Source organism: Saccopteryx bilineata, chromosome 1 (assembly GCF_036850765.1).
Source record: "Saccopteryx bilineata isolate mSacBil1 chromosome 1, mSacBil1_pri_phased_curated, whole genome shotgun sequence".
Lineage (NCBI taxonomy): Eukaryota > Metazoa > Chordata > Mammalia > Chiroptera > Emballonuridae > Saccopteryx > Saccopteryx bilineata.
In genome coordinates this window covers 212,750,751-212,773,683 of record NC_089490.1, presented here as the reverse complement: position 1 = coordinate 212,773,683, position 22,933 = coordinate 212,750,751, and the positions used below count along the sequence as shown (strand labels likewise).

The 22,933-nt window shown below is 38.6% G+C and overlaps 1 protein-coding gene across 6 annotated transcripts in view; it reads left to right on the top strand.

Moving 5' to 3' along the window:
- RGS7 (regulator of G protein signaling 7) overlaps positions 1 to 22,933 on the top strand; it is a 476,419-nt gene that overhangs the window by 334,881 nt on the left and 118,605 nt on the right. For all 6 annotated transcript variants that reach the window (XM_066235224.1, XM_066235205.1, XM_066235210.1 and 3 more), the window contains 2 exons: positions 12,685 to 12,791; positions 19,941 to 19,992. In XM_066235224.1, the coding sequence (XP_066091321.1) occupies positions 12,685 to 12,791; positions 19,941 to 19,992 (159 nt within the window). The remainder of the gene's footprint in view (positions 1 to 12,684; positions 12,792 to 19,940; positions 19,993 to 22,933) is intronic.

Below are 22,933 nucleotides of genomic sequence, written 5' to 3'. Positions count from 1 at the left end.
GTGGTTTTTTCAAGGGTGGTTACCATTAAGTAATGAAAAGGGTACCTACCATATTCATTGTAGTACCCTATCTTATAAGTATTTCTGCACTTCATCGTCCTTTGCTACTGTTAATCTCCATCCTCTCCCCCCTTTTTTTCCTTTGTTGTCACAGTTTAAGTTTGGTTTTATTGTGTTCTTGGTGGAGCTGTTACTTGTGGTGTTGTTTTCTTTTTTCTTTGAATCTTGTTGGAAAACCCTGTTTAGTATTTCCTGGAGTGAGGGTTTTCTGTGATAAATTCTCTCATCTTTTCTGTATTTGTGAATGTTTTTATATCTCCTTCATACTTGAAGGATAGCTTTGATAAGTATAGTATTCTTGGCTGAAAGTTTCTCTCTTTCAGGGCTTTAAATATTGGGGTCCACTCTCTTCTAGCTTGTAGAGTTTCTGCTGAGAAATCTGATGATAATCTAATAGGCCTTCCTTTATATGTTGTACTCTTCTTTTCCCTGGCTGCCTTGAGAATTTTTTCTTTGTCACTGGTTTGTGTCATCTTTATTATGATGTGCCTTGGAGTGGGTTTGTTGGGGTTAAGAAAACTCGGTGTTCTGTTTGCCTCTTGAATTTGAGGCTTTAGTTCTTTCCACAGGCTTGGGAAGTTCTCGTCTATTATTTGTTTGAGTATATTCTCCATTCCATTTTCTTTCTCTTCTCCCTCTGATATACCTATTATTCTTATGTTATTCTTTCTGATGGAGTCAGACAATTCCTGTAGGGCTTTCTCGTTTTTTATTATTTTTGAGTCTCTTTCTTCTTCTCTCTGTTGTGCCTCAAGTTGTTTGTCTTCTATTTCACTAATCCTATCCTCAATCTGGGCTGTTCTGTTAGCTAAGCTTGTTACCTCGTTTTTCAGCTCGTGAATTGAGTTTTTCATTTCTGTTTGATTTGTTTTAATAGTTTCAATTTCCTTGGTAATATATTCTTTGTGTTCATTGAGTTGTTTTCTGATCTCCCTATATTGCCTTTCTGTGTTTTCTTGTATATCTCTGAGTATTTTTAAGATTTCTATTTTAAATTCTCTGTCATTTAGCTCCAAGGCTTCCAATATGTTAAGTCTTTTCTCCACAGATTTTTCTACATCTATTTGTGTTACCTCTCTTTCTTTTGTATCCATAATATTCGATTTCCTCTTTCTTATTGGCATCTGAGGGTGGTCTTGTTGATAGCACTAATTAGAATTAATAAAGAGTAAAAAGTAAAAAAAAAAAAAAAAATAAAAAGGTAAAATACCCCACAAAAAAAACACAAAAAACAGTAATAATTTATTATTTCCCCCTTTTTTTCTTTCTTCTCTTTCCCTCCTTTCCCCTCCTCAGGGAAATATCGTGCCTATAATGGAGGGCCTGATTTGGGGTGAAGAGTTCAAGTGGCAAAAAAAGGGAGTAGGGACCTACTAAATGCAAAAAAAAAAAAAAAAGGAAGAAAATTTTAGACAAGCATAAGATGATTTGCTTGTAAGTGATGGTCAACTAAGAGATATAATGAGAGGGATAAGAGGGAACCAGAAAAAAGGACCAAAAAAAGAATAATAAAGAAGAAAAAAATAAAAATAATAAGTAAAAATCTGTTGTATTAAGTGGAGCGAAGACTAAATACAATGGAGACCTTGGGTTGGGAGGACCCAAAATGCCACAAAAATAAACAAACAAGAAAAAAACAAAAACAAAAGCAAAAAAAAAAATAAAGCCAAAAAAAGCCTTGAGTCCCAAATTAACTAATTTGTTCGTGATTGAGGATTAAATGGGAGGAAAGTAAAACGAGAAAAGAAAAAACGAATAGAAAGGAAAAAATAAGAAAGAGAGATAAACGAAGGAAGAAATAAAAAAGGAAGAGAAAAAAACTAAATAAAGCAAATAAAAAAAAACAAAAGAGGAGAGAGTGAGAGTTAAGTCTTTTGGAGTATAACCTTAAAGGAGGGTGAGGATGAAGAAGAGAAATAAAATGTAACAATTATGGGTAGTGTAGTTCAAGAAAAGGGAAGCATAAAATGGGCAGAGAATAGAAGGACCGAGGTTGAGGAAATAAAGGCAATAAGATAGAAGAAACAAACAACAACAAACAAAAAAAAAATTATTGGAACAAGTTGTAAAGTCTGTGGATTTTTCTTGATTTTGAGAGGTTAACTTCTTCCTTTTTCTTTTCTCTCCCTCTTCCTGGTCAGTGACTCTGTACCCCGGACTCTGCCCCTGTGTCACACTTAGGTAGGGATTTGCAGTTGATGGGATTCTATGGCAATGTCATATAATTGGCTTTAGTCTTGCTGGTAGTCAAGGCTTGTTGGCGTTTGCAGGGTCCAACGATGAGAGAGTTTGCTTTCCTGGATTCTGTCTCCTAGTCCCCCCTTCCTGAATTAGCAGCCTGGTGATCCAGCTATAAGGCTGCAACTGCTTCTGCCTGGGGAGTAAGAGGCTCAAAGAGCTGGGAAATCCCCACTCTATCCCTACTCAGTGCAAGGCTTTGGGAAAGGCTCTGGCAGTCAGGGCCTCCAGTGTAATCAGGCGGGGGTGGGAGTCAATTGTTGTCAAGGTGACTGTTCAGCGCCTAGCATTCAGTTGGACCTCTGAACCCAGGCTTTCCACACTTTGTAGCCTGTTTTTGCTGGGAAGAAGAGGCACTAGTCTCTGCTTGCGACTAGTGTAGTATAGATCTTATTATCTGCCAAGTCCCTCTTGTTAGTGTTTATCCCTGAATATGGAGGCTCTATCAATCAGAAGTTGCCCCTGCCCCTTTAGCGAGAGGCACTAAAAAATATCACGCCTCTTGTCTTGGGTCGCTGAACTGAGAGAGATCTTATCAAATTAGAACCGAGGGTGCACAGATTTCATGGGTTAAGCTAATTTCAGTGATTGGGTCGCAGCTGTGCTCCCGAAGGTATTTTAGGCTGCCTGCGCGCGCCCCTTCCCCAACACTTGATTGTTAGCTTGAATGGCTGGGTGAGGTGCCCCGCCCACGGAGAGAATCTCCCAAGTAGAAGACCACCCTGGTGCCTCTCCCGCTCGCCCTGCTGCTGGCGGCTGGATCGCACCAGGCGCAGGATAATGGGGCACCCTGGGTGTGTGGGCCAGTAGGGCGTTCTGGGCGTGTGGAATGCCCAGGGCACGCGCGCGAATGGGGTGCTCTGGGCACCTGTGGCTGGCGACTCTCACTCGCAGTGCACGGGCCACTGGGAACGTTAGCGGTGCTCGCTCTGCAACCAGACCGGGCGCGCGCCGTTGGCTGCTCGCTGCTCCCGAGTGTGGGCGGTGCTCGCTCTGCAACCGTACTGGGTGCGCGCCAGCGGCTGCTCGCCGCTCCAGAGTGTGGGCGGTGCTCGCTCTGCAACCGGACCGGGCGCGCGCCCGCGGCTGCTCGCCGCTCCAGAGTGTGGGCGGTGCTCGCTCTGCAACCGGACCGGGCGCGCGCCCGCGGCTGCTCGCGGCTCCCGAATGTGGGCGGTGCTCGCTCTGCAACCGGACAGGGCACACCGGTGGCTGCTCGCGCTCCGGAGTGTGGGTGGTGCTCGCTCTGCAACCATACCGGGCGCGCTCCCGCGGCTGCTCGCGGCTCCGGAGTGTGGGCTGACTCACCACAGGCGCACTCCCTCGCGGCTTGAATGAACGTCGCTGCTGTAGCTTCCTCCACACCCTCGTCTCTCAGATTCAAGTGATAACAGTCCTTTCGCTTTCAGTTTGTGTGGAACTCCGGAATGCTCCGAGGATAAATTTTTCTGTTTCTAGTTGATAAATTTGTTGTGATTTAGGGGAGATCTGTCGGACGTGCTGCTCACGGCGCCATTTCCGTGACGTCACTCCAATTGTCATTATTTTAATCCAAAATCTATACAGACTTTTCCTCCTAAATGTCTCTTAAAACTGTCCACTTGTCTCTACCCCACTGTCTGGCTCCTCATCCCAGCCTCAGTCACATCTCTCTGGGGACTGCCACAATCTTCCAACTTATATCTACTCTTTTTCCCTTATCCCATGACCATATATTCATTTCACTGCATCTAAAATGATCTTTCTAAAGGTCAGATCTAAGCACGTACCTTCTAAATTTCAGCAACTCTAATAGGTCCCCCTTTGCCCGGGGGATAAAATTCAAACTTTTTAACTTGAATATAAAATCTTCGTTTAACATAGCCCTTTTATTACTGCACCTGCTCAGGTCACAAATCTTTTCCCTACCCTGTTCCTTCCGAATACTGGGTTGCTCTCTGTTTGTGAAGTGACTTTGCACTCTAGATCACAAGCACTTGTGTGGGCTGCTTTCTTTTCTTGAAAACTCTTCTGCTTCATTGCATCTGTTTTCTATTTATGACTTGAATGAACACATCAACACCTCCAGGAAGAGTTTCTGAGTTCCAAAGTTTAGATTGGATGACTTTTTCTATTTCCCCAGACTATACTGTGCTCATCCCCCTGCACTCCTTATTACACTGTGTGGCTAAGTGACCATTGGTTTGCCTATTTGGACAATTAAATAAGCCATGCACTTTTCTAAGAACAGTGCTGGCATGTTGCTTAGTACTTTTCCCACTGTGCTGAGTAAGTGAATGAGTGAGTGGTACATTTGGTAATCAAAGCTTTGAAATTATGTGAGCTTGTCAAAGAAGACATAATATAGAGAAAGTAAAGGAAAATAGGAATCATAGCAAAGATAGATTTCAAGGGTCTTCCTCACAGTAGAGGTTGGAAGGAGAAAGGCAGGGAAGGAGAGTTTGGGAGCCAGAGGGAAAAACAGCAGGTAGATAGTGTGTAATAGAACTCAAGCACAGGGTTCCATGAATAGAGACTCATCATACACAGCTTGTTAAGGGGAGAGGATGGAGGGAGTGGGGGGGGGGAAGCCATAGGACTTTTGTATGAAGAAGCCACTGATGACCCTTTTGAGAAAACCCATTCAGTAGAGTTTTTGGTGCAGAAGAGAGTACAAAGCGCTAAGGAAGAGATTGGAAATAAGGAGTAGGGGCCACACATGAGTAATACTCTTCATGAAGATGGACTAACAATGAAAGGCAAGCAAATTGTAATAGGGTAGTACTTGGGAAAGTAACAAAAATAAATGTTTTGGCACCTCAATATTTTGAACAGTTTTTATTGGAAGTAAGTGAAAATACACATTAGCACAATAATATTAAATGTCTAAAGACCTCACTGAAAGGTAAAATGAACTCCCAATTTATCATAGACTATTTTTATTATAATGAATATAAAAATTGTTCAGCCAGACAGTGCATACAGCCTGCCACCCTCTTATAGGTATCACTGTTGTATTGAATATCTAGACAGGGGTCCCCAAACAACGGTCCACTGGCTGCATATGGCCCCCTGAGGCCATTTATCTAGCCCCCACCGCACTTCCGGAAGGGGCACCTCTTTCATTGGTGGTCAGTGAGAGGAGCACTGTATGTGGTGGCCCTCCAATGATCTGAGGGACAGTGAACTGGCCCCCTGTGTAAAAAGTTTAGAAACCCCTGAATTTTAGAAGAAAAAAAAGAGATGCTTGAGGAGATGAAAAAGGCCAGCAGCAAATTACATAATTGCAAACTGAAGGAAGTAGTGCTTTTAAAAATTTTTTGATACCAGTATTTTTCTAGAAACTCTGCTCGATTTTTGTTCAAATTGGCTACATTGACATGCACTATTTTACAGATCATTTTTACTACTACCACCATTTTATTCAATGAAAATTAAATATTTAATTTGTCACCTTAGTAAATATTTGAATAAAAACTTGTCCATCATTTATAGCTTTTGTCTTTTCTATCCCAATTTCATCATTTCTGTTAACACATTCAAATTCTGAACATGCTAAAGTATTAATATAATTCAAGTGGATTCTATCATTCAATGTAACTTTATTTATAACTGCACTTTATATATGATTTCAGTGAGACATTTTTGTAATTAAACTAAAATTCATTAATAAGATTCTTTTCATGTGAATGAAAGATAGGCATTTTTTCCCCCAGCATAGTCCAATCTATTTAGAGTTGATTCAGTTAGGGAGTTAGGCTCTTCCTCATTTAAGGGTGAAGTATATACATAAATTACTAGAAATTTTTGGCAGAGAAGTTCTATTCATTCATTCATTCATTCATTTATATCAGCATAAACCTACAAATATATTTTTTAAAATATTTTGGGATATATCCCCAATACTACTTAATTTATTTTATTGTAAAAATTATGTCATAATTGACCTCTGGGACCTCTCAGTGTCCCTTTGGCATACTCCCATCATTGTAGGAGTTTGGGGCAGTTGTGGGGGGTGTCTTTTTTGTTTGTTGTTTGTTTTAATTTTGTGTTTTAGCTTTTTCTTTGATATTCTGATGTTACAAGATGCTCTATACTCATCTTCTATATTTCCAGCCCCAGGCCTAGGTTCAGGAATTTCTGTTTCTCCATGGAGTCTTAGTTCCTTTGACTGGAGAATATATTAGAAACCGAAATCCAGATGTGCTCATTGTTGTCAGGTGTAAGTGTTTTCTTTTCTTAAGCCCTCTCAACTGACAGAGTAAGAAAATATATGTGTGTTTACAAATGCATGTGTCTAAAGTTTTTCCATGTGAGAATCTGTATCTATATTTAAGCAAAGGTAGTAAATACTGATGTTTCCAATTCTAATCCATTATCAGATACATTAGTATATTCTTTTCCTCTTGGTTATTGTAGCCTCTCACTTCTCAGACCCCTTAGTTCCTTACCTGATTTTTTTAAGAGGGGAGACTTCGACAGGAAAGTAGAAGGAGAGAGGGAGAAAGAGATGAGAAGCATCAACTCATATAGCTTCACTTGAGTTGCTCACTGTTTCTCTTTGCAACTCATGATTGCTTCTCATACCCGTCATGATTTTTTAAATTACATACATTAAGGTTTGTTTATTTACTTTTTAAACTTTTTAAAATTAATTTTAGAGACAGAGAAAGGGAGAGGAGGAGAGAGAGAGAAAGACATAGATGTGTTGTTACATTTATTCCTGCATTCACTGGTCGATTTTTTTATGTGCCCTGACCAGGGATCGAACTCACAACCTTGGAGTATTAGGATGACACTCTAACCAACTGAGCTACCTGGCCTGGGTATTATTCGCCTCTGTATCCCAATTTGTGATAGCTGAAAAACAAACAATACTTAATTTTTTTTATGTGGAAATAATGTTAAAAATCAAAAGACGAAAGAGAAAATGGACTTACCTCAGAAATTCCTAAATGTAGTAATATTTCACTTTTACGTGGCTTTGTTAGAGAATAATATGTTCTGCATGTGTGATTTTTCCACATGACTTACCTTTTCAAATGCCAATTCTACTGGAATATTTTCAAGTATTTCTAAAATGACCACTTTCCCTGCCTTCTTAAATAGAGAATAACAAGTTTGACAATTCTTTCCTTCAAGAGTCAGAATCATCATGACAAATGCCTAATTTACTATTTTGTAACTTATCCACTGCCATTTTTTCTCATATTGAGTAGATTTTCTTCTAATATACTTCTCCCCATATACTAACCCCACTTGCTGCCTCAGTGTGTTGCATACTGATAATGAAAAAATATTTGTTTATTCAAAGACATAAAATAAAAGTAAATAAGTTATTACAGGAATAAAAACAAGATTTAGTGAGGTTTTTTAATTATTATTTTCTTGACTCAAGTATTTTTTCATCATTTCAAATTTATGACCTATATTGTTGAAGTTTCCAGCAATGGGACCTCTGAACAAGGAAACTATTCCTTTTTTCTTTTTTTTTTATTTTATTTATTCACATTTTAGAGAGGAGAGAGAGAGAGAGACAGTGGGGAGGAGCTGGAAGCATCAACTCCCATATGTGCCTGACCAAGCAAGCCCAGGGTTTCGAACCGGCGACCTCAGCATTTCCAGGTCGACGCTTTATCCACTGCGCCACCACAGGTCAGGCCAGGAAACTATTCCTGAGTTTAGAAAATATGTTGGAAATATGGAACCAGATATAGAAATATATATTTCTATGCATAGAAATATAGAACTGAATAACACAGCCTCCTTTCATATCATGATTTTAAAATCCTATTAACATTCTGAAATATTGTGGTCCAAAGACAAGTCATGTTATGAAGAATTTTCTTTTACTTTTAAAGGATTTTAATAATTCTACTGCTTTGGGGACACAATAAATGCATCAGACTTAACTCCATTAGTCTGGTCACATAGTATCAGTTGTTTGGAAATGGATTTTTATTTCTCAGCTGCTTCATAGCTCAACTATCCAACTGAAAAATAAACTGAAATCATATAGTAGGCTTGTTGTTAATGTTTATTTAGCTCTGTGGGGGATGTGAATGACACATGTACAAGAAGATTAATTAGCGATTTTTTTGCTGAGAAGCATAATGTCATGGAGCCATCTGGTGTGCCATTATTGGGAGGGTGATCTTGATGGATTACTCATTAAACTTTCAACACTTTGTTCTAAGACTGCCACTGGTCCTCCAGATTCTTATTAGATTAAAACTGTGCTGAGATTCAAGAGCAGCAGGACCACGGGGAAGTATAGCTTCTTGTTTATCACTAGCAACAAACAATTCAACCTTGTGAATATTACCACAGCCTACTGCAAGATCCCTTAGTGGCACTCATATCTTTTATATCACTACTGTCTTTCCTGTAATAAAATACCTACAACAGCCCACCTCTAAAGCTTATAAAAGTATTTGGAGAAAGACTTTGATCAATTACATAATCTTGGAGGAGCTGAACAAGCTCCTCCTCATCACAATGTAAACACCATTTGTTTCATATTTTTCATTCAGTACTATGTTTTTAATATTCTTTCTGTGTTATTTATTCATAAACTTACTTATTCACCTATTTAGCAAATACTGATTCAATAGCTACTTATGCAATTGCTATACAAAGCTTCTAGTCTTCAGTGACGCAGAAAATTCACTCCAATTTCTTGATTTTTCATCTAAGAATTTATGTGTTGCTAGAGGCCATATGACAGAACATGTAACTTCTATAATCTCTACCTCTCTGGATTACTACTTGATCAGTGACCTCAAAATCATTTTATAATATTTTTTTTTCCTTTTCTTTCCAACTGAGAAGAGGAGAGATAAAGAAACAGACTCCCACATGTGCCCTGACCAGGATCCATCCAGCAGTTCCTGTCTGAGGCCGATGCTCTGCCCATTTGTGGCCATGCTTGCAACCAAGCTATTTTTAGCTCCTGAGGCAGAGGCTCCATGGAGACATCCTCAGTGCCCAGGCCTGATGCACTTGAATCAATTGAGCCATGGCTGAGGGAGAAAAAGAGAGAGAAAAAGAGAAGGGGGAAGGAGAAGGGTGGAGAAGCAGATTGTCACTTCTCCTGTGTGCCTTGAACAGGAATCAAACCCAGGACATCCACACACTGGGCTGACATTCTACCACTGAGCCAACTGGTAGGGCCATTTTATAATATTTATTAGAAGTTCAGTCCCCTTACATATCAATTTAAATGGTTTGATTAAAACTCTATGTCTGAAGTACATGTGAGCCATATAGAAACTAAATTTTGATCTTATTGATAGCCGTGTGTGTGTGTGTGTGTGTGTGTGTGTGTGTGTGTGTGTAGCTACTGAATTCTAGGCATTTTGGAAATTTATCAAAACCAGTTTTTCCCATTAATAAAACAAGGGAGCATAAATATCTCTTGGCAGGGCAGTGACAGAGTTTATACCATCAAATCAAACAAAAATAGAATGTTATCTATTCCAATAAAAAAAGAGGTAAAAGTTACTAGATCATTCACTGTCACTTTTATCAGCAAACATCTATGCAGGTCTAATTGTGGTGGTGCTTCCTGCAGAAAACCTGCAGACATGCACCTGGCCCTTTCTAAAGGTGTGATTCTATCATAGAGTTAATATTTAATAGATGCTCGAGGTAAGAGCATACTAATGTTCGTTCGCTTCTGATGTATTTACTTCCCTACCTTTACTTTACATTTTTTTAATCCTCATAGTCATTTGTCATTCGACTGTTTTTGTTGTCTTTGTTTTTAGTCACACTCTGTTATATGCTTAGAGTCCAGAAGCTCTTTACTATTTATCTTTCTGAGCATCTTATTTTTTCTTTCTTGCATCTGTACTACAAACTTCCTCCTGTGCTGTAATTCAATTTCTCTTTTCTGGAAAAGAGTGATAGTAATAGTTTCCTAGGCCATAGACTGCTGGGAATAAAACGAATGAAGTTGGCTATAACAGGTTGGGTGGGCGACCTGATTTTGACATCCTAAAGTGACTATAATACATTTTCTACCCAGTGCTGCCCGACAGAGCAGCCAGGGACTCAGGCTAAGACCAAGGCTACAAGTACCTGCTCACTGATATGGGCCAGCAACCCTCAAAGATCTTCTTACCATTTTAATTTTATAGATAATCCACACAAAAAGAAGATAGGAATAGCTGGTGCTATTTAGGATTGCCAGCTTCCCTCCCTCAGCCTAATTAAAGGCAAATTTATAGAAGTGGATTTTCTTAGGATACCTTGGAGAAAGTAAAAGTCATTCAGTATGTAAATCATGAAGCACAATAGCTACTATTTATGAAGTATCTACTATGCACAAGGCACCACTCCAATTTCTTTACATAGATTCTTACTTGATTCTTATACCAACCCTGCAAGGTGGCTTTGTTAACTTTTATTAATAGGCACAGAAAATTTAAGTAACTAAAGCTAGTGGGTATCTCAGAGGTGGTTTTTTCCCCCTTCCTGAAACATCCCACTAGCTATAGAGTTTTAGTAAGAATCATAAAATATGTTAGTATATATTTGTAGGCAACACAGGCTGTGAGAAGTCATTGACTTTGAATTAAAAGGTGTGGAAATAATGAAAAAAAATTACATATAGATATATAATTGATGAAAAAATAATCCCTGGTAGAAAAAGATCATTCTGTGCAGGAAGGGACCTGATTGAGCGTGTGAAGAAGATGACTGAGACAACTAATAACCATCTTTCAAAGACATGATTAAGAGGATGATTGACAGTTGTTCTTTATTATTCACAAGAACAATGCATTGAAAGGCTGAAAGTAGAAGTTACAAATTAAAATGTTTGCAAGATATTATATAACAATTAAAAAGGGTGTCATAGTAACACATAACTGAAAAAAATAACTATTATTCACATAGAAGGGAAAGGGGGAGAAGGTTTTCATGTTTAGCTTAGCAGCTTGTTGACTCAGTACTGGCTAGAGTGTCTAAGCTCCTCATTATTAGTAGATCCACATAGTTCTGGAACTACTGTGACAATCCTAAGGAACCATTTTTACTACTTGTCTAAGAAACAGAAATAAATCTATCAATAAATTGTGTATAAAGATATACAAATATAAAGAAATTAACTTTTTTTGTATTTTCTATATACATATATGCTCATGTTAGAATAAAAAATTATGTTGCACAGATTTATATTGTCTAGACTTCACATCAGAAAACTTATCTTAGCCCTGCACAAATACAGTAATAACTCTGTTGATCATATTTCATTAATCCTTTATTGGAAAAAACTGTTGGCTGCTATAGACAGAATATGACAATTACAGTATTATGTTCTAACTCCCTGCATACTGGCAAAATATGTTTTCAGTGTCAAATAAGCCTCCTAGTGTCCTAGTCCATATCTAGGATACTGTATGTTAAACAGTAAAAGCTAGAGCAGTTTGGACAATCACAGGACTGTAGGCTCACTTACTGTAGCAGAAATGGTTCTAGATGCCTTAACATTCCCTGTTAGCATCACATAATAATGATCCACTAGAAAAAACGCTGATAGTATTTGATATTTGTGGTACAAGCCAGGAGATAATGCAAATGGGAACACTTTTAAAAGTTTAAAGTATTATATAAATGCCCAATAGAATTGTTTGTAGATGAGTAGATAAACATGAATATATAGCAAATTATGTCCCATCTGTAAAATGAAGGAGTCAGATTCTGTGATTTCAGAATAATCTCCCAATTTCAAAGTTCCATGACTTTATGTACTTGTGGGCTGGCCATCACAGGGTGAGGTTAGTCACTACACAGTGATTACTGGAAACCAGAGCCTTCTGAGTCCTTCATGTAAAATAGCTGAACAAAGAAGAAGGAAAAAGTACCAACCAAGATTTTTTTTTTGGATGCAAGAATATTTTCCAAAGGAAATATGATGAAACTCTACACTACTATAAATTCATACTTTAAAAAAAGTGTTCATGACCCTGGCTGGTTGGCTCAGTGGTAGGCGTCGGCCTGGCATGCGGGAGTCCCAGGTTCAATTCCCAGCCAGGGCACACAGGAGAAGCACCCACCTGCTTCTCCACCCTTCCCCCTCTCCTTCCTCTCAGTCTCTCTCTTCCTCTCCCCCAGCCAAGTCTCCATTGGAACAAAGTTGGCCCGGGCACTGGGGATGGCTCTATGACCTCTGCCTCAGGCGCTAGAATGGCTCTGGTTGCAACAGAGTGATGCCCCAGATGGGCAGAGCATCGCCCCCTGGTGGGCATGCCAGGTGGATCCCGGTCGGGCGCATGCGGGAGTCTGTCTGACTGCCTCTCCGTTTCCAACTTCAGAAAAATACAAAAAATAAAAATTAAATTAAAAAAGTAAAAAAAATAAAAAAAAGTGTTCATCTATTTGTTGTTTATTTTCATGAAACAGTGGAGGCCCTCCATCTGGGAACATTAATGGCTGCCCACGGCTACTTCTTTCCAATCTCAGACCACGTCCTCAGTCTCAAGGATGACGGCACCTTTTACCGGTTTCAAGTAAGTAAGTTTAATGAAGTATCCTTTAGCTGTAAAAGAGACGTCTGTATTTTGTTTAATTATTTCTACAGAAAATTTGAAAATTATGACATTTGAATTAGACGAGTTAAAAACAAATTGTTAAATTTAAGACCTAAGCAATAAACAAAGAAAGATGGAGTGGGCTTAGTTAAGATGACTTGTGAGAACTAAATTCTATGATTACTAAAGTTATATTTTATATGAAAGGTTTGAGAGGAATTCAGAGTAACTTAATGGAATTCAGGGAGATAAAAGAGTTCTTCATCTCTTAAGTTACGTTTTTAGCTACTAAGTTTATGGTACTCTGGACCCCAGCTATAATCTAGAACCATCTTCAGTCCAAGCAAACTTTCATAGAATGCTTGAAGTTCCAGGGCAGAATTTAGCAAATTAGACAAACCCTCTACATGTGGGTATCTGAGGCCTTCTACAAGTCTGTGAAGACTGATATGCATGATACTTTGTGTATCCATATTTGTCTGAAATAGGAGGGCACAACAGATAATTTTCAAACTGACAAGAGTCCTTCTAAGTCATTTTTCTAATGAGACAGGGCACTGTTATGCCAGCAGATTGTAGACTCTGCTTTAAGTCACTGAATATGCAATTGACACTTGAGTTCACAATGATTTATCTCAAATGTATTCTGCATTTCATTAAACATCACAATTTATTAATGACTGAATAGTGGATTCTAGCCTATAAATTAGGACACATAAAACACCAGTGTTCAGCCCTGGCCAGTTGGCTCAGTGGTAGAGTGTCGGCCTGGCGTGCAGGAGTCCTGGGTTTGATTCCCGGCCAGGACACACGGGAGAAGTGCCCATCTGCTTCTCCATCCCTCCCCCTCTCCTTCCTCTCTGTCTCTCTCTTCCCCTCCCGCAGCCAAGGCTGCACTGGAGCAAAGTTGGCCCGGGCGCTGAGGATGGCTCTGTGGCCTCTGCCTCAGGTGCTAGAATGGCTCTGGTTGCAACAGAGTGATGTCCCAGATGGGCAGAGCATCGCCCCCTGGTGGGCATGCCTGGTGGATCCTGGTTGGGCGCATGTGGGAGTCTGTCTGACTGCTTCTCGGTTTCCAACTTCAGAAAAATACAAAAAACAAACAAACAAACAAACAAAACACCAGTGTTCAGACTCTAGCTTAATCCCTTGTTGGTATTCTTAGAGGATTTTCTTCATTGTCCAACTTTCAGATATTGGAATGTTCTTCTCACTTGTTACGAATATTACTAGATCTTCTAAATCTAAATCAACAGCTGAATAGTAATTTGGGTGCCTAAGAACTTGCTTGAGAAAACTGAGAACAAGGAAGAAACTATGTTTTTAAAAGTGTTCTCAGATATCTTGTCCCCTTGGGGACATCTGTCTCATGTTACTTCCTTTTGTCTGTTTTATCCAAAGTAAATAATCATAAGACTTTTTGCACTGAGCAGTTAAGAGATAAAACAATTTCCTAAAATTGTGATATTGACCTAGGTATTCAAGCAATTTAAATTATCTAATTTTAAAAGGCTTTAAAATAATGGAACTTTATCTATTATACGGTTAAACTTAAAGTAATGGTAGCTTAAAACAGCATATTAAGTTAGAGTAACTTGGGTTCCTAAGGTTAACATTTTAATAAATAAAAGTTATTTGTGATTAGCAAATTGCTTATGTACTACTAACATTTTTTGATTTTTAAAGGAGTTACTTTACAATTGCAGGATAACATTTTTCATATATTATTTTCTTATAAAATTTTTACACAGAGACTATAATAAGTAAACTTCTAGTAACCTCTTAATAAAATTCTCACAATTCTGAATAAAAGGTTTTGGTTTTGTTTTTTAATAAAAGTAGAAACCTTAATCTATACTCACAATATTACAAGTGAAACAATGCATGTATAAAAGAGTATATCTATAAAAGAAGCATTGATTATAGTTAATCTCTTGAGAATGATCTATTTCAAAATTATTTCTTAAACCATTTCAGGCCTCGGCCAGGTGGATAAAACTTTGTCCTGGTGTGCCAAGGTCACAGGTTCAATACCCGGTCAGGGCACGTGTGAGAAGCATTCAATGAGCGTACAATAAATGGAACAACTAAGGGAAATGAGTTGATGCTTCCCTGTCTCTCTCTCTCTTCCTCTAAAGTCAATGGAAAAATGTTTTTAAAAACATAAAACTAGTTCAGGCATGGCCCAAAGTTAATGATGGTGGCTTCAATTGGCATAATTTGCAGGCTTTAATTCTGCAAATTTAGCATGCTCTACTAATTTCTCTGACTTAAATGAGTAGGCAAACAAGGTTTAAATATCTTCATCTTGCTCATGGGTCAAATGAGCAAAGCTGGGAATGGACTACCATTTTTTTCTGGAGAAAAGGAGACTTTTTAAAAACAAATTAAGACACCTTTTTCACCTAGTCCCCCAAACCTGGCTACCATCAGTCTGTTCTCTAGATCTATGAGTCTGTTTCTGTTTGGGGTTTTTTTGTTTGTTTTTTCTGTTCTTTAGATTCCACGTGTAAGTAAAATCATGTGATATTTGTTTTTCTTTGACTGACTTATTTTACTTAGCACAATTCTCTTTAGGTCCAAACATGCTGTTACAAGTGGTAAGATTGTATTCTTTTTTAGAGCTGAGTTATATTGAATTAAGTACAAAATGGTAGTTACAAAATAGTCATGGGAATGTAAAGTACAGCATAGGGAAGAACTACATATGGATACTTGAAATATCAGTGGAAAAACTTTGTAAAGTATATGATTGTCTAATGTCTAGGCTGTACACCTGAAACTAATACAAAATAATATTGAATATAAATTGTATCTGAAAAATAAAATAAGTGGAGAGACATACTGTGTCCTGGATTTAAAAAAAACAACGACAAATTAAGACAAAGCAAGGGAATGGGTGTGAATGATAAATGAAACATTACTAGGTAGAGGCAGGAGGTTATATAGTACAGTGTGCCTAGACAGCTGACAGACTATTATATGATATGTTTGTAAATCCAATGATCATCAAATCTTAAAATCATGATTAAAAAAACAAAACAAACAAAAAAAGAAAAGTCAAGAAAAGCTGAATTCCTGCTATAATATCTACTAAGGCATTAATCAGTCTTTATTTAAATGGCTCTAATAATAGAGTACATATTATTGTTCATTTTTTGAATCAGTTTCAAGAATCAGAAAGTTCTTTATTTCATGGAACTGAAAATCAACTCCTCAGAATGGTTTTAGAAATCAAGAATTAAAATGGAAAACTTGTAATTTCATGTTTATAATTCTTCCAGTGAATGATTGAGATTCTAACCATCATTAAGAATCTTAAAAAGCGGCCCTGGCCGGTTGGCTCAGCGGTAGAACGTTGGCCTGGCGTGCAGAAGTCCTGGGTTCGATTCCCGGCCAGGGCACACAGGAGAAGTGCCCATCTGCTTCTCCACCCCTCCCCCTCTCCTTCCTCTCTGTCTCTCTCTTCTCCTCCCGCAGCCGAGGCTCCATTGGAGCAAAGATGGCCCGGGCACTGGGGATGGCTCCTTGGCCTCTGCCCCAGGTGCTAGAGTGGCTCTGGTCGTGGCAGAGCGAGGCCCCGGAGGGGCAGAGCATTGCCCCCTGGTGGGCGTGCTGGGTGGATCCCGGTTGGGCGCATGCGGGAGTCTGACTGTCTCTCCCCGTTTCTAGCTTCGGAAAAATACAAAAAAAAAAAGAATCTTAAAAAGCTTCAGGGTATGAGTTTGAGACAAACAGAAGTCTAATTTAATTTCATTGTCATACAACAATATGTAAATTTGTCTCAATTTCTAGTACATTTTTAACCAAGTGGTTTTTGTATTAATGTAAACTTGCAATTCTCTAATTATTCTCTCTTAGCTAATTGAAATTAAGATCTGACATGATTTTCTAGGTCCCTTTTGTAACTTTCCTCACATTAATAATTTTCAACAAAGATTATTAAGAAATCACTGGACAGTTTTTTGCCTGACCAGGCAGTGGCGCAGTGGATAGAGCGTTGGACTGGGATGCGGAGGACCCAGGTTCGAGACCCAGAGGTTGCCAGCTTGAGTGCGGGCTCATCTCCTTTGAGGAAAGGCCCACCGGCGTGGACCCAAGGTCGCTGGCTCCACCAAGGGGTTACTCGGTCTGCTGAAGGCCCGCGGTCAAGGCACATATGAGAGGGCAATCGATGAACAACTAAGGTGTTGCAATGAGCAATGAAAAACTGATGACTGATGCTTCTCATCTCTCTCTGTTCCTGTCTGTCTGTCCCTGTCTATCCCTCTTTCTGACTTACTCTCTGTCTCTGTAAATAAATAAATAAAGAAAGAAATCACTGGACAGTTTTAGATCTGTTTTATCATAGCTAAGAAAATCAACACTCATACATTACAAATGGCCTAAAGTCTATAAGAACTATAAAAGTATATCTTTTAATTCCAGAAAACTAGAAGGCTTTGCTCTTTATTAAATTACATTCTACTATAAGCCAAAACACTTTTCCTAAGAAAAATCATATAATATTAGTGAAGAATATTGGTTTTTGACATTTCCTTGTGGTACTACAGAATACAGTAGTTTCATTCTTTTATTTTTACATTCAAGAAATTCTCACTAAATGATAAAAAATAAAGAAAGAAAATTTGTAAGAATGCAGCAAGAATACCTTGTGGTGTCAAGGGAAATTAGTATACATCTGACCAACATGAGTAGAATAGGTATTCTATAAGTTAGGTAAATTGATATGTGCACGCTTACACACACACACACACACACACACACACCCAAATAAAACAATTCACAAGGAATAATGAGTTCTGCAAGAAGTTAGCTCAATAGCAGCCCACATGAAACCAAGATTTTAATTACTTTGTTCTCCTGTGGTTTTTCTAGAATCCTTACCCAATATTATTTCTAAGAAATCAAATCCTCAAAGATTCATCTCACATGAGCTCAGATGGTACTCAGGTGAAGAGGTAGTCTTGATATCCTCCTTGTCTAATGGTTCAACCTTTCCCCCCCCCCAAATTTCTGCTGCCATTTTGTTCACATGTGTACAAAACTAATATTAGCAATTGGCAAGAATGACTGGAGGAGAAATTAAACCCTCCTGGGAGTCCTTGAGCAGCTTCGAATGCTTTCCCCAGAAACAAACAGTTCTCCCCAATTACCCTTGTCCCCGTCTTCAGAATCCCTTTTCTAGAAGGTAGAATTATCAACTAGGTAATCAGGGATTACCCAAATCTGCTTGTTACACACAGATAGTTATATAATTGACTAATAAATATAATTAAGTCCACAAGGCTGACGTTTGCAGTCACTATTCCATTGGGTCCTAGAGCATCATCACTTAAAAAAACCCAGAATTTTATAGAGTAGAAAAATGGTCATTGAACTTTCTCATGGTCTGGAGCCAATTATATCCAGCTAGCAGAAATAGAAAAGCCCTTTTAGAAAATATAAAATGTTGATGATGACAATACGGTTTTCCTGACCTGCCATTTTGTTTGTAGTTTTGTCAGTCAGTTTCTAGAATTTCACAGAATCAGGTTTCAGGCTGTTGTTAATCACATCAATCAACTAAAACATTATAAGTTAAAAATTATCTCTGGTTTGTACAGTTTAAAATTTTAGAGCAATAGACTCTTCTTAAGAAAATATTTTGGCCCTGACTGGTTTGCTCATCAGACCCATGTGTGAAAGTCCCAGGTTTGATTCCTAGTCAGGACACACAAGAGAAGTGACCATCTGATTCTCACCTCCTCCTCCTCATCCCCTTTTGCTTCCCCTCCAGCAGCCATGGCTCAAATGGTTTGAGCAGAGTTGGCCCTGGGCACTGAGGATGGCTCCATGGCCTCACCTCAGGCACTAAAATAGCTTGGTTGCTGAGGGGGCTTGTCAGGTGGATCCCAGTCAGGGTACATGTGGGAGTGTGTCTTTGCCTGCCTGCCTCTCTCACTTAATGAAGAAGAAGAAGATGAAGATGAAGATGAAGATGAAGATGATGAAGAAGAAGAAGAAGAAGAAAAGGAGGAGGAGGAGAAGGAGGAGGGAGAAGGAGAGGGAGAGGGAGAGGGAGAGGGAGAAGGAGAAGGAGAAGGAGAAGGAGAAGGAGAAGGAGAAGGAGAAGGAGAAGGAGAAGGAGAAGGAGAAGGAGAAGGAGAAGGAGAAGGAGAAGGAGAAGGAGAAGGAGAAGCATTTTTTAGTGAGGGGGGAAAGTTGTATTAATCTGGAAGTTAAGAGCTTCAGTATATAATTAATAGAGCCAAGCAAATGATTACCAGACCCTAGGGAAAGAGTTTGACTCAGAGTTGGGACTTTGGATCTATTGACATCAATATTGAGGTATTCTAATCATAGAAAACAATTTGTTATATATAAACATGTTATATTTCTTTTTTTTTTTTTTGTATTTTTCTGAAGTTGGAAATGGGGAGGCAGTCAGACAGACTCCCGCATGCGTCCAACCAGGATCCACCCGGCATGCCCACCAGGGGGCGATGCTCTGCCCATCTGGGACGTCGCTCTGTTGCAACCAGAACCATTCTAGCACCTGAGGCAGAGGCCACAGAGCCATCCTCAGTGCCCGGGCCAACTTTGCTCCAATGGAGCCTTGGATGCGGGAGGGGAAGAGAGAGACAGAGAGGAAGGAGAGGGGGAGGGGTGGAGAAGCAGATGGGCACTTCTCCTGTGTGCCCTGGCCGGGAATCGAACCCAGGACTCCTGCATGCCAGGCCAATGCTCTACCACTGAGCCAACCAGCCAGGGCCTAAACATGTTATATTTAAACATGAGTCTTGCTGAATATAATACTCTGCTTTCAGTCTTTGTAGGTTTAAATTTTTTGTTTGGGTAATGCAACCAAACCTTTTACTGTTATGTCAGTGGACAAAATTGCAGAAAATATAGGACCTTTTAAATACCTGTTGGTGCTGCGCATATTTGGGGGCTGAATGATCATTCAGCAAGGTGAATGTAGAAAAAAAACCTTATGATGCCTCTCTGGATACCTTTTCTAAATTCCAAACATATTTTTAGTGAACTATTCTAGGTAATGCTAAATATAAATACAGCTTGTAAACAAAAATCTTTTTTAATTGTTCGTGTGTCTAACCTGGTTTTCCACTTCTTTTCATTCCGCAGACACCCTATTTTTGGCCTTCAAATTGTTGGGAGCCAGAAAACACTGACTATGGTTAGTGCTTTATCTCATTTTATTTTTGGCTGGATAAACATGTACGTGCATTTTATTGATTTGTCACTGGAAAAAGAAAATACAATTTTCAGTGTAGGACTAATATTTCTAACATTGAATTTATGAATGGCCTTTTTTTTTCTCTTGGAAAGATCTCAAAGCTGGTGGAAACTCTTTCCATGGTATAATGTCCATTGAGACTATTTAAGAAAAGTAGAATATCTTCTGAATAGGATAAAGAGCTATGAACAAGCTTTAAACCAAAGGCTATGATTATTTTTCTATAGCACATTGCAGCTCAGAGGGCTAGAGTTCTAGCTCACCTCTTCCACTAGGCTGTGTGAATTTTGGTAAGTCCATTGACACTCTGAGGTTTAATTTTTCTCACTATTATATGGCATCCTATGACTCTGTAAATGGAAAGTTGTAGTAAACATGAAGAAACCAACTACAAGCAATGAAAAGTTACAATAAAAAATTTAAAGTAACTTATCAAGTCCAGTCAACTTAGAATTAACTTGACTCAATAATCATGATCTTTTTACCCAAGAACAAGAAACATTTAAATCCAAGCCAATTAAAATGGAGTCAGGAATGGATTGTCCCAGGTGTATCTGCTTCAATAGAATAAATAAAGCTTGTAATGAGGGCTGGAAGCCAAGACACAGGATGCTTAAGAGAACTGTGCTTATAGCAAAATGGTGGGATCTTGACAACATTATATGGAGTGAAATAAGTAAATCAGAAAAAACCAGGAACTGCATTTTTCCATACGTAGATGGGACATAAAAGTGAGACCAAGAGACATTGATAAGAGTGTGGTGGTTACGGGGGAAGTGGAGAGGGAGAGGGAAGGGGGAGGGGGAGGGGCACAAAGAGAACTAGATAGAGGGTGACAGGACAATCTGACTTTGGGTGATGGGTATGCAACATAATTGAACTTTAAGATAACCTGGACATATTATCTTTGAATATATGTATCTTGATTTACTGATGTCACCCCATTAAAAATAAATACAATAAAAAAAAATAAAAAAAAGAGAACTGTGAAAAGAAGTAGGGACAGTAAAAGCAGTAGCAAACTGAAACAGAAGCCAGGCATAAGATGATGACTAGTATCTATCTCCATGCATATACATTGCACACTGAGATTCTTAAAAATGAGTACACATTGACCAGTGTCATAGGCTGGCTCCTTCTGAGGGCTGAATATTCAATGTCCAAATAGGATTTTAACCAAAAGAAACTGAAATGTCTAATAAAGACAGGAGCTGACCTTGTACCTGTAAGACTCACCTTACCCCAATTCTAACACTGTTGGGAAATGTCCTTATTTAATATTTTTATGTCTTGTTAATTTTTTGCATTAATTTTAATTTTGTCAAAACTGCATTAAATATTTTTTTCTTGATTACTGAGTTTTGGGGCACTCCCTTAACCTTTGCCACTTAGGCAAGTGCCTAGGTCATCTCATTGTAATGGTAATGCAACTGAAACCAACTCATGACAATCACACAGAGATATGTCCTCAACGTAAAGACCTTTGAAAAATGAAAATTGTCTAGAATTTTTCATTATCGTGTAGGATGATGATTTTTGCCTAAGAAAATATTCAGCCAAAGGCATTTTTGTTCTCCAGGTTTTCAGGCTTCTGGACAGAAATGACAGTTAAGGGACTCTAAAGAAACTAAACAATATTGATTTTCATTTGTCAAAACTATGCTAAAATAATGTTTAAAATTAATAAATTTTTCATAGAGATGAGAGAGTAGCAAAAAAACAAACAAAAAACCCCAACAAGTAGTGTTCCTAGTTGAGTGTTTAGTAAAATTCACTAAAGAAGTCATTTGATCAGTGTGTTCAGATTTTCTATATCTTTTTTTCTGGGTTTTTTGTTTGTTTGTTTTATTAATTTTAATTGGGTGACATTGACAAATCAGGGTACATAGGTTCAGAGAAAACATCTCCAGGTTGTTTTGACATTTGATTATGTTGCATACCCATCACCCAGAGTCATATAGTCTTCTATCACCTTCTATCTGGTTTTCTTTGTGCCCCTCCTCTACCCCTACCCCCCTTCCCCTCTCCCCCTCCCGTAACCACCACACTCTTGTCCATGTCCCTGAGTCTCATTTTTATGTCCCACCTATGTATGAAATCATATAGTTCTTATTTTTTTCATATTTACTTATTTCACTCAGTATAATGTTATCAAGGTCCATTCATGCTGTTGTAAATGATCCGATGTCATCATTTCTTATGGCTGAGTAGTATTCCATAGTATATATGTGCCACATCTTCTTTATCCATTCTTCTATCGAAGGGCTTTTTGATTGTTTCCATGTCTTGGCTACTGTGAACAATGCTGCAATGAACATGGAGCTGCATGTGTCTTTACATACCAGTGTTTTTGAATTTTGGGGGTATATACCCAGTGGAGGGATTGCTGGGTCATAAGGTAGGTCTATTTGCAGTTTTTTGAGGAACCACCATACTTTCTTCCATAGTGGTTGTACTACTTTACACTCCCACCAACAGTGAATGAGGGTTCCTTTTTCTCCACAGCCTCTCCAACACTCGCTATTATCTGTCTTGTTGATAATAGCTAATCTAACTGGTGTGAGGTGGTATCTCATTGTAGTTTTGATTTGCATTTCTCTAATAGGTAATGAAGATGAGCATCTTTTCATACATCTGTTGGCCATTTGTATTTCTTCCTGGGAGAAGTGTCTGTTCATGTCCTCTTCTCATTTTTTTATTGGATTGTTTGCTTGTTTGTTGTTGAGTTTTATGAGTTCTTTGTATATTTTGGATATTAGGCCCTTATCTGAGCTATTGTTTGAAAATATCATTTCCCATTTAGTTGGCTGTCTGTTTATTTTGTTATCAGTTTCTCTTGCTGTGCAGAAGTTTCTTAGTCTGATGTAGTCCCATTCATTTA